The sequence below is a fragment of the Dunckerocampus dactyliophorus genome, chromosome 9, assembly GCF_027744805.1.
Source record: "Dunckerocampus dactyliophorus isolate RoL2022-P2 chromosome 9, RoL_Ddac_1.1, whole genome shotgun sequence".
NCBI lineage: Eukaryota > Metazoa > Chordata > Actinopteri > Syngnathiformes > Syngnathidae > Dunckerocampus > Dunckerocampus dactyliophorus.
The window spans coordinates 7,344,142-7,361,649 of NC_072827.1; the positions used below are offsets into that span (position 1 = coordinate 7,344,142).

The window sequence follows — 17,508 nt, forward strand, 5'->3', positions numbered from 1 at the left end:
AGTATTTCGGCCGTACTTGTCTATAAGCTGCCCATATGGGATATTTACACAGAACAGCACACTATAAACCTTGCAATCCTACCTACACTCATGATTTAAACATGACAAGATTTCTCGTTTGAAGCAAAGCAGGGCAGCCAGAAGCCAATTAGACTGTCAACTCTGGCATGGCTACTATGAATGCTAATACAGTAATATGGACGTGGCAGTGTGCAAGGCATTATTGGAAGTGCACACTAAGTGCTTTATGCACACCTTGCCATCCAACCTACCTTGATGTTCACAGCGTCAGCGAGTTAAACAGCTGCTTAATACTTCTTGATGTCAAAGCAGAAGCTGTTGTAATTCTACATTTCATCAAACATTAGATCAACGCACGTAGATGCTTGTAATTGTCCGCACCCTTAATCGCTGAGCGCTTCTTTGACGCGCATTGCATTTGGCTGAGCTCCAGCTTTCATGCACCGGCAGTCACCAGTTCCGTGTCATAACATACCTCATACATAAAAGAGATCTGTGTTGACAATTTAGCCACGTGGTTGCTATATTTAGCAAGTACGGCTTAACATATAAGTGTTTGTTGCATCATACATTTATTATACATTTATTTATAATACAAACCATCAGCAAAGACGAAGAAGCTGAGCTCCATCTCTGTAACGCCGTGTAATGCACGTCTGAAAACTGTAAAAAAATTTAAAAAAAAAACAAAAAACTCCACATTGCAGCACAGCCCTTTACCAAAGTAGTAGTAGAAAGTAGAGCATGGACACAATCCTCCATGGCGTTGCTGTACCATGCCTTCCTGGCAAAACATGCATGGGTGTCCAAAGAGTGGCGCAGGGGCCATCTGTGGAACGTGGGTCATTTTAGTAATCAATAAAATAAACAAAAACCCAGCAAATGTGGACAAATACAGCAAAAAGGCATAATGTAACTAGAAAAAGCTCAAATGTTGATGCTAATAACTAATAAAAACACAAAAATTTGTATTTAAATGTATCTGTAAGTATAGTGTATGCACAGTGTATGTAGTTTTTGTTATTATAATTTTTTTTTCACTATAGATATCAAAGGACAGCTTGGACAGTCCTGATGTAAATAGACGGAACTGCAATGTTTTGTGACTAAAGTTTGTATTTTTTCATTTTACTTTTCTTAAAATTAAGGTTAAACTCTTGACTCGTCTGGTAGACCCAATCTCATGCATCGTGTCGTGAGTTGGGTGTCCTGTGAAACCCCTAACACTCTTTGTTCCAGCATCTCTCGTTAGCGCCGATGAGACGCGAGACGCTTTTTTTCATCAGAGTCCAACAGCTGCCGCGGTCTGCCTCATCAAACATACTTCCTGTTTTGGCACTCTCACTCTCATAAATGAGCCACATTATTGTTTAAGCTGCAGGGTTCGAAGTGTGTGGAAAAAGTAGCATCTTATAGTCCGGACTTTTACGGTACAGCCTGTGCTACGATTGTGGCACTACAAACGTACCCAACACCAATATGCTTAAGAAAGTGCTGTCCACACGCATACTTGCACGACACAAACCAACAAGACGTCATCGAACCAAACGTCTTCCTCACTCGCGGTGCAACACATGCAAAATAATACTATTTTATATGCATTTATAACCTGCAAGGCATGCTGGGTAACTTCTATTGGTGAAGCGTGTGCATTTCACACTTTTTAAACATTAGAATAAGGGAATGTAGTCAAAATATTATGGGAATAAAGTCATAATAGTACCAGAAAGATATGTACGTAGATTATTTAAGGAGAAAGTTTAAATATTTGAACATTAAAAAAAAAAAAATGTGGTTAAAAAAAGAAAAGCAAGGAGTGAAATTGATCAGGTAGATCAGGGGTGTCCAAACTGCAGCCTGCATTTTTTTTTTGTTTGTTTTTTGGCCCACTGTGCATTCTAAAAATATAATTTAACAAAAACTAACTTAAAAAAATAAAAAGAGCAAGAATTGAAAAATCTGCAGTAATTTCTTAAAGAACAAAGTCAAAATATTCAGAAAAGAGTTGTAATCTATTGAGAAAAAGTCGCAATTTTTACGAGAATAACATTGCTATAGTATGAGGAAAAATAACATAATTTTAATAGCAGAATGTTGAGATATTAAAGAAAAAGAAACAAATCTACTTTTTTTAGATTGTGATATTATGAGAAACAAAACAATGAATAAATTGTCATTTTTGGAAAATTAGCTTGCGGAAAAAGTTACAGTGTAGGGATGTCCGATAATATCGGTGGCCTGAAATTGACATAAAAATGTAGTATTGGTCAATATCGGTATCAGGTTGTTCCCTATAATGAAAACCAATTTTATCAAAATGCTGTTTATAGGCCTATGGGCTCCCATATTTTCCGGTGAGCAAATGATGACCTGGTCAAACCGCGTCTGAAGCGTGTAAACAACCGTGGGTGGCTAGTGACAAGCTATCTGGCTCCTGACTAAGGTGATGTCTGTGGTGTGTCCTTCGGTTATTAAACTTGCGATTTGCAATGACTGAAAAGCGTCAGTTATGCGAGGCGGAACCAAGTCTTCTTCCTTCAATACTTCCAATTCCCAGGGCGAAAGCCATCCATCGGGAAATCATGGAGTGTATCGGAGTGGATAACCAGCCCTTTTCTATCGTGCAAGACGCTGGATTCAACTAACTTGTGGAGTTCCTTGAGCCATGCTTTGCCAGGCCCAATCACATGTATTTCTCAGATGTTTCAAACCCCAGCAGAAATGGAAAACAGCTGTAATTTAATGAGAATAAAGCCGTGCTCTACAGAGAAAAAAAGTCACAATTTTACACACATAAACTCATATTATGAGGAAAAATAATGTCATTTTAGGAGCATAGAATTGAAATATTCAATATAAAAGCATATTTTTAAGCCCTAATATTATGCGAAACAAGCAAATCAAAATAAAGATGTAATTTTTGAAAAATTAGGTTGGGGAAAAAGTGATAATCCTGTAAGAATAAAGTCAAAATATTAAATGCAGATTTATGAAGATTATTTAAGAAGAAATTTGGAAAATAAAAAGAAAACCCACAAAAATGGGAAAAAATGTGAGTGAAGTTGATACTAATAATATGCGTTTTCTGAGATGCAGTTTTTTTCTTGAAATAAGTATAACTTCTTAGCATATCTACATGTGTTGCTTTACTAAATATCAATAGAACTTCTTAGCATATCTACATGTGTTGCTTTACTAAATATCAATAGAACTTCTTAGCATATCTACATGTGTTGCTTTACTAAATATCAATAGAACTTCTTAGCATATCTACATGTGTTGCTTTACTAAATATCAATATAACTTCTTAGCATATCTACATGTGTTGCTTTACTAAATATCAATAGAACTTCTTAGCATATCTACATGTGTTGCTTTACTAAATATCAATAGAACTTCTTAGCATATCTACATGTGTTGCTTTACTAAATATCAATAGAACTTCTTAGCATATCTACATGTGTTGCTTTACTAAATATCAATAGAACTTCTTAGCATATCTACATGTGTCGCTTTACAAAATATCAAAGTGGCAAAGCTGGTGGAAAAAGTTTGGACACCCCTCAGCCAGCAGGGCGGTTGGGAGGGGGAGGAATGAGCCGTGTGTCAAAAACGGACATTTTTCAGGGCTTTTTTTTCCCCCCCCGAAATGTAACCCCACCAAAAGCGTGTATCTACTGTATCCAATAAGACAGTTCTCACTCTTGGCTTTGTCCCTGTTTTTTGTGTTTTTTTTTCCCAGGCGGGGCAAGCCTCTCTTCTTGTGTGAGGAGAGGTATCGCGTGTTGGAGCAACAATGGGTCTCACACACCTTTGATCACATCAATAAGCGCTGGGGGCCTCACTATAACGGACTCTAAAGACCCTCCGCAGTCCACTTTAAAAGTGCAAGCCGTGACATTTGAAGGCGATTTGTGTTTTTGTGTCGTTTTTGGCCGCTGCGTGGCGCGTGTTTGACAGAGAAGCTCCCCTGAAGGTGTCGGTGCCACGGCCTCGCTGTGCGTGAAGTTTGGTGTACAATCATGAGCCCTGAGACTAACACGTGTGTGCGTATTTTATCGCTTACTTTTCAACAGGGGGTGGGAGGGGACACACAATTTGGACATGTCAAATTCAAACAAAGCACAACTTTTCTCAGAAATGTGCTGTAGTTTGGAAGTAGGCTTTAGATGAAGTATTTATTTGGGTCTCGATATATAAAAATATATGATTATCCCTGCAATAATGCACCATTTATGATGCCGTTAATGCATATCCCTTTTAAGTATGGTTTCTCCTGACGGGTGCGGCCGCATGACTACGTGACATCAACACACTATATAGCGTTTTTTTTTTTTGCAAAAGCGCAAAACGACTTTCTTTTTGGGGTCTAGTTGCAATCCATCCTCAGGAATTTTTTTTTTTTCTGTCTAAATAAGATTTAGATATTTAATGAAATAAATGCTGCTGCTCTGTGGTTTTAACTTGTGTGAAGGTTGTTTTTGCGTGGAACGCCGCCAACGTTGGCTTCCAGTCACTTTTAAAAGACGCACGCCGTCACTTCTTTACGCTCACCACCAAGTTCTGCTTTGGTTTTTTTTGGGTGCATGTGGTGAAGGTGTGAAAATAAAAAAATAAAAATACAGCGGAACCTTGGTTAGCGTCATTAATCCATTCCAGACTCTAACCAAATCAGATTTTCCCAAAAGAAAAGGGGGGGGAAAAAACACAAAACACATTTTCATAGATTTTCCATTGATGAAAATACATACATAAAACGACTCTAAATGCATATAAACGATGAATGAAAGGGATAAATGAACATTTGAGCTTACTTTTACCTTCATTAAAGATGTGGACACCACCTTCCTGTTGTGCTGTTTTTGTATTTTTCATTTGTTATTTCTTGGATTCAGTAGTCTCTCACCTCCAGTCTGTGCTTTTCCTTTGATAATGGCTGCAAAATAACCTAAAAAAGAGCCACAGAAAGTTGCAAGTGGCAGCATTTTGATAAAGAAGATAAGAAATACTTTTGAATTCAACAAATATCTCATAGCAAAACACTAAGGTGGTGTGGTTTCTTACCTTCTTAATCACAATGCTGGCATTTGAAACTTTCTTTGGCTCCATTTTGGCTTATTTTGCAGTCACGAGCAAAAGAAAAGAGATTTTTGGCAAGATCAAGAAATAACTCATGGCAAAACAGGAAGGTGGTGTGGTTGCTCAACTTTATCGAAATGCTAGCACTTACAAACTTTATTTGGTTGCCTTTTGGCTTACTTTGCAGCTGTGATCAAAAGAAAAGCAGAGAATTGAGGTGAGAAACACTTGAGTTCAAGAAATAACTAATGGCAAAACAGGAAAGTCTGTGTTGATCTCGATGTTACATTGTGTCTTTGGCAACGATCACATCTTCAGTAAAGGTAAAAGTAAGCTTAAATGTTCATTTATCCCTTTCATTCATCGTTTATATGCTTTTGGAATTGTTTGATGCATGTAAATCTATACAAATGTGTTTTGTCTTAACATTTGTGGAATTTGATAACTTAGTTTGCAAAGAACTAGAGCGTCCACCGCTGGCTGATGACATCATATACGCGTGACAGAGCTGACTTCCGCTTCCTGTTTCCATGCATTAGCAAGATGCTAGCAGGGATGTTTAGTGATTAAAAAATACATGAAGAACACAGTTGGACTCACGCAGTGTATTAATAACACAAGACGCACGCCATATTGTGTGTTAACCGTATAATGCACGTAAACAAGGTGAAATACGGGTGTTCATTTTCAACGTTAACCGGGGTTCCACTGTGTTTATTTTAAAAAACTGCATTTGAGAGCAGTCTAAAAGGAAAACGTCGTCGCTGACGAGAGAATCCATCACTGCTTGTCTGTTCATTCCTTCAACAAACCCCATGGAAATGAATGAAAAGCATAAAATGTTTCTCCTGAGACGTCCAGTTTAGACGAGTACGATGACTTTATTGGTGCATTCCAACGCTCCACCACTTTTTGGATTTGACACTGTGCATGACATCCTTTCTATTCTTTCAGTAAGTGTCTTAGCTTATTTCATTCAGTCGTGCCTGTGAGATGTTTAGGTCGGCAAGAGGATGCGATAGGAGCGCCAGGAAGGAATCTCTGGTGACGGAACGCTGGGGGTGCGTTTGGTTTAAGTTGAGACTTGAAATGTAAAAAAAAAAAAAAAGAAGAAGAAGTGGCTGAACTCATGCATGCTGCTTTTATGTTTACTGACTTTCACCCAGTCATCACGTTTGCAGTCCCCACCTTGTAAATGAGCGCAAAGCAAATAGTCAATGAGTGTAAATTGTGATTGGAAGCTCTTGTTTGTGTTCTCCTGTGTGATTGAAGAGAATACAGTACATTACTGTAGCTGCAGAAGCTAACTTTCTGATTTTGAGCAGAAAGTATGACTTGGACATTAAATGCAACATGTAATATATGTGAATAAAATATAAGCACACTGCTCCATGTTATTCATCTTCATCTTCTGATGTGCTCCTTTTATTTTTGTTTTTTTTACGTTTTATTTTTATTATGTATTATATATGCGTGTGTGTGTGTGTGTGTGTGTGTATACACACACACACACATATATATATATTAAAATTAATTAAGAGTAAACTTAATTTAGTAATTGGTAAATATATACGTGTAATGTAGAAATTCTAAATATATGCCGTATTACATACAATTTTAAATTTAATTTTAGCATTAATTTATGCCAAAAGTGATTGGAAAAATACATATATATGAATATAATATTCATATATAATTAATTTATACATGTGAAAATTGTATAATTAATGTTTAAAGTATATTTTAATGTAAACAAACATGAATGTACTTTAGAAATATAGATATGTAATATTTAAATATGTAAATTTTATAATACTTTTTATATATACACTAATAATTAATACAAAAGATTTCATATTTACAAGTTCCCTGTTATTGTATTTATTTACATATCAAAGTGATGCAAAGCATTGTTACAATACAGTTCTATCTTTCATGCCACTTAGAGCTTCGAATTGCACGGCTTCATTCTTATCACTGTTTTTCATAAATATATTCATAACTCATGCTCTTTCGTGGTTGAATACGGCCTATTGGTGAAAAAATGTGCATATTTCGGCAAATTGTATGTATTTTTTTGCCTAAATGAAGTAAAATACAAATACACTCAACAAAAATATATACACACAACGCTTTTGTTTTTGCTCCCATTTTTTATGAGATGAACTCAAAGATCTAAAAGTTTTTCCACATCCACAATATCACCATTTCTCTCAAATATTGCTGACAAATCTGTCTAAATATGTGATAGTGAGCACTTCTCCTTTGCTGAGATAATCCATCCCACCTCACAGGTGTGCCATATCAAGATGCTGATTAGACACCAGGATTAGTGCACAGGTGTGCCTTAGACTGTCCACAATAAAAGGCCACTCTGGAATGTGCAGTTTTATCACACAGCACAATGCCACAGATGTCGCAAGATTTGAGGGAGCGTGCAATTGGCATGCTGATAGCAGGAATGTCAACCAGAGCTGTTGCTCGTGTATTGAATGTTCATTTCTCGACCATAAGCCGTTCAAAGGCGTGTCAAAGAATTTGGCAGTACATCCATGCATGGATAATGCACGCCCCCATGTTGCAAGGATCTGTACACAATTCTTGGAAGCTGAAAACGTCTTTCTTGCATGGCCAGCATACTCACTGGACATGTCACCCAATGAGCGTGTTTGGGATGCTCTGGATCGGCGTATACAACAGCGTGTACCAGTTCCCGCCAATATCCAGCAATTTCGCACAGCCATTGAAGAGGAGTGGACCAACATTCCACAGGTCACAAACGACAACCTGATCAACTCTTTTTGACTATCACAGATTTAGACAGATTTGTCAACAATATTTGAGAGAAATGGTGATATTGTGGATGTGGAAAAACTTTTAGATCTTTGAGTTCATCTCATAAAAAATGGGAGCAAAGACAAAAGCATTGCGTTTATATTTTTGTTGAGTGTATAAGGCATTCAGAAGTTGCGTTCTACAATGGTCACTAGGTGTCAGTAATGTACAGAAGAGGAAGTAAAAGAACAAGGAACTCTCCAAGGCTCCAGCATGCCCCCGCAACACTAAAGAGGAGAAGTGGTATAGAAAATGGATGGATGGATGGATGGATGGAACTCTCCCAACGCTCACGTGAGTCTATATTATGTCTACTATATTGGGTAATAGGAGTGTAACTGTAGGGGTGTTATTTCATGTCTAGAGGGCTCCGATAATGTTAAAAAGGTGTATTTAGATGGTGGTAAACAGGTTTTCTTTGCTCTAACCACCAAAATATTCCATTTATAAATAAGGAATCCTGCTTGGTGGAAATTCACTTATCACGGTCAGGTCTGGAACCAATTAACCACCCTAAACGCGGGATGACTGTATATTTCTCTCAAATATTGTTGACAAATGTGTCCACATCTGTGTGAGTGAGCACTTCTTCGCCTCCTTACAGGCATGGCATATCAGATTTTGGAGCAATATATGAGGAAAAATAGAAAAATACATTTTACATCATGAGTTTAGCTCATGAAAGATTGAAGGGTTGCGTTTATGTTTTTGTTGAGTGTAGATCATCGTGGTTAAAAAAGATGTTCCTGTTGAAGCTCCTGCACTTTGAAGTCTCGTGGTTTTATGGATTTTCATGAATGCTTTTCGTTTAAATCACTGGTTTTCCAAGTGTGAGGCGAGCTTAGTCATTAGCCAGTCAAAATAAGTTGCAGTCGTCCGTCCTTAGACACTTGATTCTTGTTTGTTCATTTAAAGTTGGCCATCACTTCATCAAAATAAAATAAAGTCTAAACAGTAGTAATAATTACATCTGGAGTCACCTTCACCCTTTATTTTGTAGTCAGGACTACTTGTTTATCACACAACGTTATTCCATCGTTTGACACGCTGACAGGTAAGTGAGCTAGTGCGAATGAGGCTTCAGAGAAATGAGTAGTAATTTAATGAGGAGAGTGGAATCGCGCCTCGTGCATGCGTGATTCATGGACGCGTAGAGCTCCACTATGCTCTCAGTGTGCGGTGGGAGTGTGCCCTGTGAGAACAGAAACTGCAGAACAGTACGTGCTTTTACTTTTAAGTCCCCAAGCTTTAGAAATGGCTTAATAACCTTTTCCAGGCTGAATCTCAGTTATGTTTTAATGGGGGGAAACCACTTTTCCACACAGGGCCATAAAGGTTTGGATTTTTTTTCTCTCTTAATAATAAAAAGTTTCCTTTCAGAACAGCATTGTGTGTTCAGTTGTGTTGTCATTGACTAATATTTAAATTTGTTGATGATCTGAAACATTTAAGTGTGACAAAAAAGAAATCAAGCACTTTTTCACGCCACTGTAAATTTCAATATGTTTTGACTAATAATAGACCATAGTCTACCATGAAAAAGTGATTATGAATTAATTTCTGAAAAACTGTGATATAGCGAGGGAGCAATAATCGAACCGCGATGTTGCGAGGGACGACTGTACTGGAGTAGTTCCTGCAGTGAGCGAGTGAACCGAGTGAGCACAGAACGCCACCAACCAGGCTCCAGAAAATCCTTTTTGGGGGAGCAAAGTAGACCCCCAAGTGTATAATACAGTCAAACCTGTCTTAGCGGCCACCTTTATAGAACGGCCACCTGCCTATAGCAGCCACTGAAAAATCCCCCGAAGCAAATTTACATGTTATAGACCCTGTGTATAGCAGTCACCTGTCCAACGTGGCCAGCAGCCACCCATTTTGTCTCCCTTGGTCAATATCTGACTGCATATAGTGGCCAAATTACCGACTCAAGTAGAAGCTTCATGCACGAAAAAGTTTCGTTTTTCAATCAATGAAGCTGTCGTGTGTAGACTTTAATTACTGAGTCCTAGCTCAGTCACAATCATTCACAAGATCCACACAAACTGTCAGTTGTTCCACATCTTCTTTTGAGCTTGCTATTTCCTGGTCAAACATGTAACTTTAAGAGCATTTGCACCAAAACATTACCGCAAATTAGGCTGGGAACAGGACGTGCTCCCAGCGACGCTACAATAAAAAAAAACAACATACGCCAGCATGCATGCGGCAGCGGGAGCAAAACTGAGTTCGGTTGTACTTAATTGAAGTATTTTAGAATGTACTCACGTTATTTTTGATCAATCCTCATCCACAAATCCATCAAAGTCCTCATCTTCTGTATTCGACACAAACAAAGCCGTCTTCTTTTCCGTTCGCTACTAGTCTGTTAACTTGTCAGTGTTATTCAGCTCCAAAGCAAAGAAGGAAACTTCTCCTGTTGCTTCTGCCAACTTTATTTATTGAACGCGGCCACCAGACAGCAGCTCAGAACACACACACATCTCTCAGCATCGTCTCTCCTTCCTGCTTGCCCAGGAACAAGCCCCACTACATAGCTGTCCCGGCAATGCCTGTAACAGGTGACACCGTTTATTTCCTGGTGTGAGACAATGTGCACAATGTGTGTCAATACTGTAATGCCGCTTGTTGTGGGGAAGGAGAGACTCATGTCGCCGATGCACTTTAATGGCTTTATTAACAGCGGAGAACACTGCAGGACTTTACATCCACGCCAACATAAACACACTTCCCAACTCTCTCCAAACTCACAGCTAGCACTGAGCCTAGCTCTCCTGCTCGGGACGCCCACCGTCACTTCCCGTCACTTCCTGATGAACTAAAGCTGTAATGACACTCTGCCGTATAAAAAGTAAAATATAAAAAACAAGCGTAAGACATTACTAGCACAGCTTTGTTCTGTGGGTCGTGGATATATTCTATCAGTTATTATTAAGCCTCTAGCTTCCTTTTAGTAAGTAAAAACCTTGGCTATGATTGCACTACATTGTCATGTAGACCTACAAAGTACACTTGGAAGAACAAGAGGTGAATAAATGTATTGCAACTGATGTGAAACTGATGAGGGGTAGGATTAAATAAGCTTTGCTTCTTCCTACTCCTTTTTGGACATGCAAAATTGTGAATTGTACTATGTGATGTGCTACTGTTTGACTCATGCATGTTCAGGATGAATTAAAACCATGATCCATGAACCATGATAATAACAAGCCTAGTAGTGCTGTACAACTTTTATCCGCAGTCCGCAGTGCCCTCTACTGGTCAACATTATTATTATTATTATTATTATTATTATTATTATTATTTCCACTTTTTTCTTTTTTTTCCCTCTACTGGTCAACATTCAAACTGGACGCCAACCTGTCTATAGAGGCCACCTGTCTATAGCGGCCACTTTTGCAGCCTCCCTCTAGTGGCCGCTGTAGACAAGTTTGACTTGTATTTAGTGTCATGATCTGTGTGCTGCTCTGCTGCCCTCTGGCTGTTTTCTGTTGCAGCACACGTGTACCGGCAGGGGGAGCTAATTTGACACTCCTGCAGGCAATTAAGGACGCTCTTCTTAAGCTGCAGTCAGACACTTGTCCAGTGCTGGATTGTTACTCTGCCTACGCCAACTACCTGCTCTTTCCAGCATCTAGTTACCTCATATTGCTACTCTCTATATACTATACTCTATATACTCTCTACCTGCTATATGTTCTTGATAAAAAATCACTCCACACTCTGTACTGTTCCTTAGTATTACCATATTTAATGTATTGTGTGGAGATATGGGGTAATAATTACAAAAGCAATCTTCACTCACTCACTGTACTGCAAAAAAGATGGGTGAGGATCATTCATAATACCAAGTATAGAGAACATACAAACCCTTTATTTTTGAAATCAGATATTAAAATTTGCAGATTTTGTATTCTTTCAAACCGCTAGAATAATGCATGAAGTTAATAATAACTTGTTACCCAAAAACCTCATACAGTATTTTTCAATCAGAGCGGAGAAATATGATCTTAGAGGAAAATTAAACGTAAAACATTTATACGTGAGAACTACGCTGAAAACCCACAGCATTTCTGTATGTGGAATTAAATTATGGAACGGGGACAGGGAATATACTTATTTCTCACCAGTGCACCACACCTACTCTCGTATTGACTACTTTTTGACAAGCAACTCAATCATATCAGACATTTCAAACATTCACATACACCCTATCACCATTAGTGATCATGCCCCAGTCTCTCTTTTTCTCACTAACCAAACTATGAGCGCTCCTACTAGATGCTGGAGATTAAATACATCATTACTAAAAGACTCAGACTTCCTAAAATACTTTGAAAGAGAGTGGACAATGTTTTTAGACTTCAATGACCAACCCGGTGTCTCGGCTAGTATTCTGTGGGAGACAGCAAAAGCAGTAATGCGCGGAAAAATCATTTCATATTCATCATATAAGAAAAAGAAAGAGATTACTAGAATCAGAGTTGGAGAAAAAAATCCAAATCCTCGAAGCAGCTCATGCTGACTCACAAGATGAGCATATTCTAAGTAACCTAAGGAAACTGAAACTAGACTTAAAAGAAATTACTGACAAGAAAATTCAGTTCCATCTGCAGAGGCTACGTTTGGAAAAGTTTGAGCATGGCAATAAACACGGAAAATACTTAGCTAACCAACTAAAAGTCAATAAAGAAAAAAGCTCTTTCTCCTCCATTCGAAACTCAGTAGGTCATATCACTCACCTCCCGGAGGAAATTAATTCCGTCTTTAGGAGCTTTTATAAAAATCTATATACACCTCAGATTAAACCATCTCTCCCAGATATCGAAACATTTCTCAACAACATAGAATTACCAAAATTAAATGACGAACAGGTGACCAACTTAGATGTACCCACTTCATTAATAGAACTCCATAATGCTCTACACCGGTTGCCGAACAACAAAGCACCAGGACCTGACGGTTTCCCTCCTGAGTTTTATAAAATATTCTGGTCATTACTATCTCCAATATTTCTTAGAATGGTTTTGGAAATTAAAGACAGTTCATGCTTGCCTCCAAACATGAACTCAGCTACAATCAGTCTCCTGCTGAAACCGGATAAGGACCCAACACTACCTTCCAGTTATCGTCCAATTTCACTGATTAATGCAGATCTTAAAATAATATGCAAAGTGTTAGCTATAAGGCTGGAAAAAGTTACCCCTCATATAATACACCCTGATCAATCAGGATTTATTAAGGGGAGAAACTCAACTCAACTCAAACTCAACTAGCAACGATTAAAATACTATACAACACCCCGAAGGCCTCTGTTCGGACCAACAATCACATCTCTCCAGAATTTACTTTACAAAAAGGTACTAGGCAAGGGTGTCCACTCTCTCCCTCACTATTTGCTATCTTTATCGAAACTCTTGCAGCTGCAATTCGACAACATGTAAATATTAAAGGGATCCACACCACAAATGTTCATCATAAGATAAGCCTTTATGCTGATGATGTATTACTCTTCCTAGATAATTCACATTCTTCACTTCACGAATCTATCTCACTCATTAACAATTATAGCACCTTCTCAGATTACTCCATTAACTGGTCTAAATCCACAGTACTGCCCATTAACTTTGGTTTCCAGAGCACCCCCTCTATACCACTGTGTTCAGGGAACATTAAGTATTTGGGTATTAACATTTCCTCCAACCTGTCAGACCTAATCCGCTTGAATTATACTCCACTATTGAAGTCAATAGAGGATGATCTTGCAGGTTGGAGAACCTTGCCCATCTCACTTACAGGCAGAGTATCCACCGTGAAAATGATGATTTTACCAAAGGTTAATTATCTGTTTTCCATGATCCCCACCAAACCATCTATAATTTGGTTCAAGTCATTAGATTCATATATAAATACATTTCTTTGGAAAAATAAGACAGCACGAATAAGTCTCAAAACGTTACAAAAATCTAAAGAATATGGGGGCTTAGAACTCCCAAACTTCTCCAACTACTTCCTTGCAAACAGGTTACAGTATATCTTAAAATGGATCAAACCTAACCCATTGGATTATTTATGGCTAGACATCGAACAATCACTTAGCCACGAAATCCCAATTTGTAACCTGCCCTTCATTAGCCAAATCCTCCGGAAAAACAATTGTTTTAAAAGTATAAATATAAGCACCACTCTGACAGCTTGGTGGGAATTTTTAAAAATAACAAAATTCTCGCTCACTCCTTGCCAATACACTCCCATCTGGAATACAGTAATCCTGACATCTTGCTTAAAAAGAAACCATTAAATTTCCCAACATGGCACGAAAAAGGAATAAGTTGTATGAAAAATATAATTATAGGAAACAACTTTATCTCATTTAACGACCTTGTTACACAGTATGGAATAAATCATAACAAATTTCTTGAATACATACAAATTAAATCCATAATTAAAACAAGTTTCAGGACTATATCATGGGAAAGCAATACCACTATTGACCAATTTTTAAAAATATCTGCCCCTAAAACATTATCTAAATTATATGTTCTACTTTCAAAAAATGACAACACAATCGGCGTTCCAATCTCCAAATGGAACTCAGATTTATCTACAAGCTGTGACCCTGAATTCTGGAAGCAAATATGTCTTAATGCTTCCCGGTTAATCAATAATCCCAACCTACAGCTGATTCAGTTTAAAATCCTTCATAGAGTACACTACACAGGACATAGAATGTTTAGAATGGGCTTAACTGACTCTAACATCTGTACACACTGCTCAGACCATAGAATAGATGACTACTTACACTCCATGTGGACCTGTGCTCCCATTAAAAATTTTTGGCACGGAGTGTGTGAGTACCTATCTTTGGCACTTTGGCACTTGGGTTCTCCATTCCTACCTCCCCTTTACTATGCCTGCTGGGCGATCTCTCCACAATTGATGTAGAAACAAACCAAACACAGCTTCTCATCACTGCATTAAGCATCGCCAAGAAAACCATTCTTATCAATTGGAAATCAAGGAAGAAACTGAACATAGCTCTTTACAAAAATCTTTTGTTAGATCATATAGCTATGGAGAGAATGTCTGCTGAATCTAAAGAACAAATGTCAGAATTTCAGTCTATATGGGCACCAATAATTAATTCCCTGACCTGACTCTCAGGGGGGTTAGGGCATCTGTCTCTGCCCCTGGGGGTCTCGTTTGTCTGGCATGGGGTGTGGTCCTGGTCGCTGGGTGGGCCTGGTACCTCGGGGGCGGGCGGGGGCGGGCTTGGTGTCCCGGGTCTTCTTTGCTGGGCTGCCTGCCTGTGGGGGCTGGTGGGTGGGGCTGGGGAGGGGTCCGGGTCGGGTGATGGGGCGGGGGCGGGGTCGGGCCGTCCCGGGGGCGGCGTTGGTTGACCTCCGGGGTGGTGGGTGGGCGGGGTGCTGCATCCTGCGGGTGCCGGGCGCCCACTGCTGCTGGGGGGGCCCGTGTGCGGCTGGTGGCGCTGGCTCTCCCTCGCCTCCTTTGCCTCTGGGGGTGGGGCGGGGTCTGCCCTGGGCCCTCCTGCTCGGCTACCGCGTGGGGTCGTCCGGTGCGGGGGTGGGGGCCGGCCTCTCCCCCTGGTGGGGGCGCGGGTGCCTGGGCCCAGCTGCCCCCGCGGAGCTATCTCCCCTGGGTGGGAGGGTGGTTTGGGTTGCCCCTTTTTATTTATTTATTTTTTATTATTTTATTTTATTTATTTATTTTATTTTACCGATTTATGTGTGTGGTGTATGTGTGATAGGTGGGAGCTGCCTGTTATCCTCCGGCGCCTGTGGCTGTCCCCCGGGTGACTGGGGGCGCGGAGGTGGGGGTCGCGGATGTGCGGTTTGGGCTCGGGGTGGGGGGTGCGTGGTGCTGGGGTGGGGAGGATCCCTTGCTTTCTCCCTTCAGGGACGGGGCCGCTGTGGCTTGGTGAGCAGGGGGTGTTGGGGCCGTGGGCGGGTGCGCGTGGGAGCGGGCGGCGTGGTGTCCATCTGCGTGGTGCTTTCCGGGATCGGCGGGGGGATGCTTGCTCCGGGGTGGGGCGGTCGGGGGGTGGCTTTGGCCGGGGGCTTGGAGGTGGGGCTGGCGGGGGGCTGGCGGGCGGTCCCTGCTGCCTGCTGGTGTCTGGCTGGTCCCTGCTTCCGCAGCTGTCCCCCGATTTTAATTGCATCATTAGCTATCATCCACATACACCCCATATACATGCACACAGATACACCCCTCAGGGACACAGAGGCCAGCTTTTCATAGCTGTCCTCTTTTATTTTATTTTATTTATTTATTATTTTTTAATTGCATTATAGACACAATCACACCTTATCACATACACGGGTGGGGCGGGCTGGATTGGGGTGCCTCGTGCACCTCGGCGCCTGCCCGCCAGGGTCGGCGGCGTGGCCGGGGGCCTGGCCGTTGCGGTGGCTCGCCCGGGGCGGCCTGGCCTGTGGGGTGCCCTTGTCTGGTTCGCCTGCCCTTCCCTGGGGTGGCCCTCTGGGGCCTGTTGATGCCGGGGCTTGCGCCGTGGGGGGGGGGGGCGGCTTGCGGTGCTTCCCCTGGACTGACACGTGCTGCGGGCGCCTCTGCGCTCTTGGGGCGGGTTCGGCGGTCTCCGGGGGGCGGTGCCGGTGCTGCGGGTGGCCCATGTGCCGCCGCGCCGGCTGGTGGTTGCTGCGCTGGGGCGCCGGGCCGGCTGGTGGGTTGGGGCTTGGTCATGCTTGCGGGTACTGTGGGCCTGGGTGGCGGGGTGGGGCTGGGGGGGCGGGTGCCCTGGGGCCGGGCCCGCTGGGGGGGGTTGTGCTCTGCCGGGCGCTTGGGCGTTTGTCGCCGTTGCGCTTTGTGCTCTGCCGGGCCGCTGTCTGTGTCCTCGCCTCCCCCGGTCTGTCTGTGGGCTTGTCGGGGGTGGGGCTCCGGTACGCGGGTGATGCGCTGTCGGCTCTGGTGGCATGTGGCTGGTCTGGCTTCTGGTGGTTTGTGGGGGCCGTCGGCTGGTCTGCTGCTGGTCTCGCCTTCTCGGCTCTGGTGCTTGGCCTCCCTGCGGCTTGGGGTGTGGTGCTCCCGCTCCCTCTTCGGGGTTTGCTGGCCCGCGGGTGTCGGTTGCCGCTGTGTGGTGGTTCGCCTGGCTGCTCGCCCGTTTTCCCGCCTGCCTGCTCAGTTTCCCGCTTTCCTCCTCGCTGGCTCCCCTGTCTGCCTTGCTGGCGGCGTCCTACTGTTGGGAGGGTGTGGCCTGGTGTCTTCCTGCTCCCCAGCAGTCCGCGCTCTCCGCGCCTGGGTTCTGGATCGTATGTCTGGGACCCCGGGGTCCCCGGCTCCGCTGCTCCTAGGGTTACCAACGGGGGATAGGGTGGGGCTTCCGGGTGTCGGAGAGTCGACCACTGTGTGTGCGTGCGTGTGCGTGTGTTAGCGCGCTTGAGTGCGTAGGAGTGTGTATGTGCGTGCACGTAGGGGTGTGTATGTGCGTAGGAGTGTGTATGTGCGTGCGTGTGGGTGCGTAGGGGTGTGTATGTGCGTGCGTGTGTGTACTTTTATTTATTTATTTATTTATTTTAGTTATTTATTTTTGGGGGG

The 17,508-nt window shown here is 42.0% G+C and overlaps 1 protein-coding gene across 6 annotated transcripts in view; it reads left to right on the forward strand.

The window, feature by feature from the left end:
- ubr3 (ubiquitin protein ligase E3 component n-recognin 3) overlaps nucleotides 1-17,508 on the forward strand; it is a 112,872-nt gene that overhangs the window by 93,998 nt on the left and 1,366 nt on the right. For 4 of the 6 annotated variants that reach the window (XM_054787983.1, XM_054787985.1, XM_054787987.1 and 1 more), the window contains one exon: nucleotides 3,764-6,487. In XM_054787983.1, coding sequence (XP_054643958.1) covers nucleotides 3,764-3,881 — 118 coding nt within the window. In that variant the 3' untranslated portion in view covers nucleotides 3,882-6,487. Of the gene's footprint in view, nucleotides 1-3,763; nucleotides 6,488-8,090; nucleotides 8,850-17,508 lie in introns of those variants that run through there. The other 2 variants (XR_008572517.1, XM_054787986.1) reach the window with 2 other exon arrangements.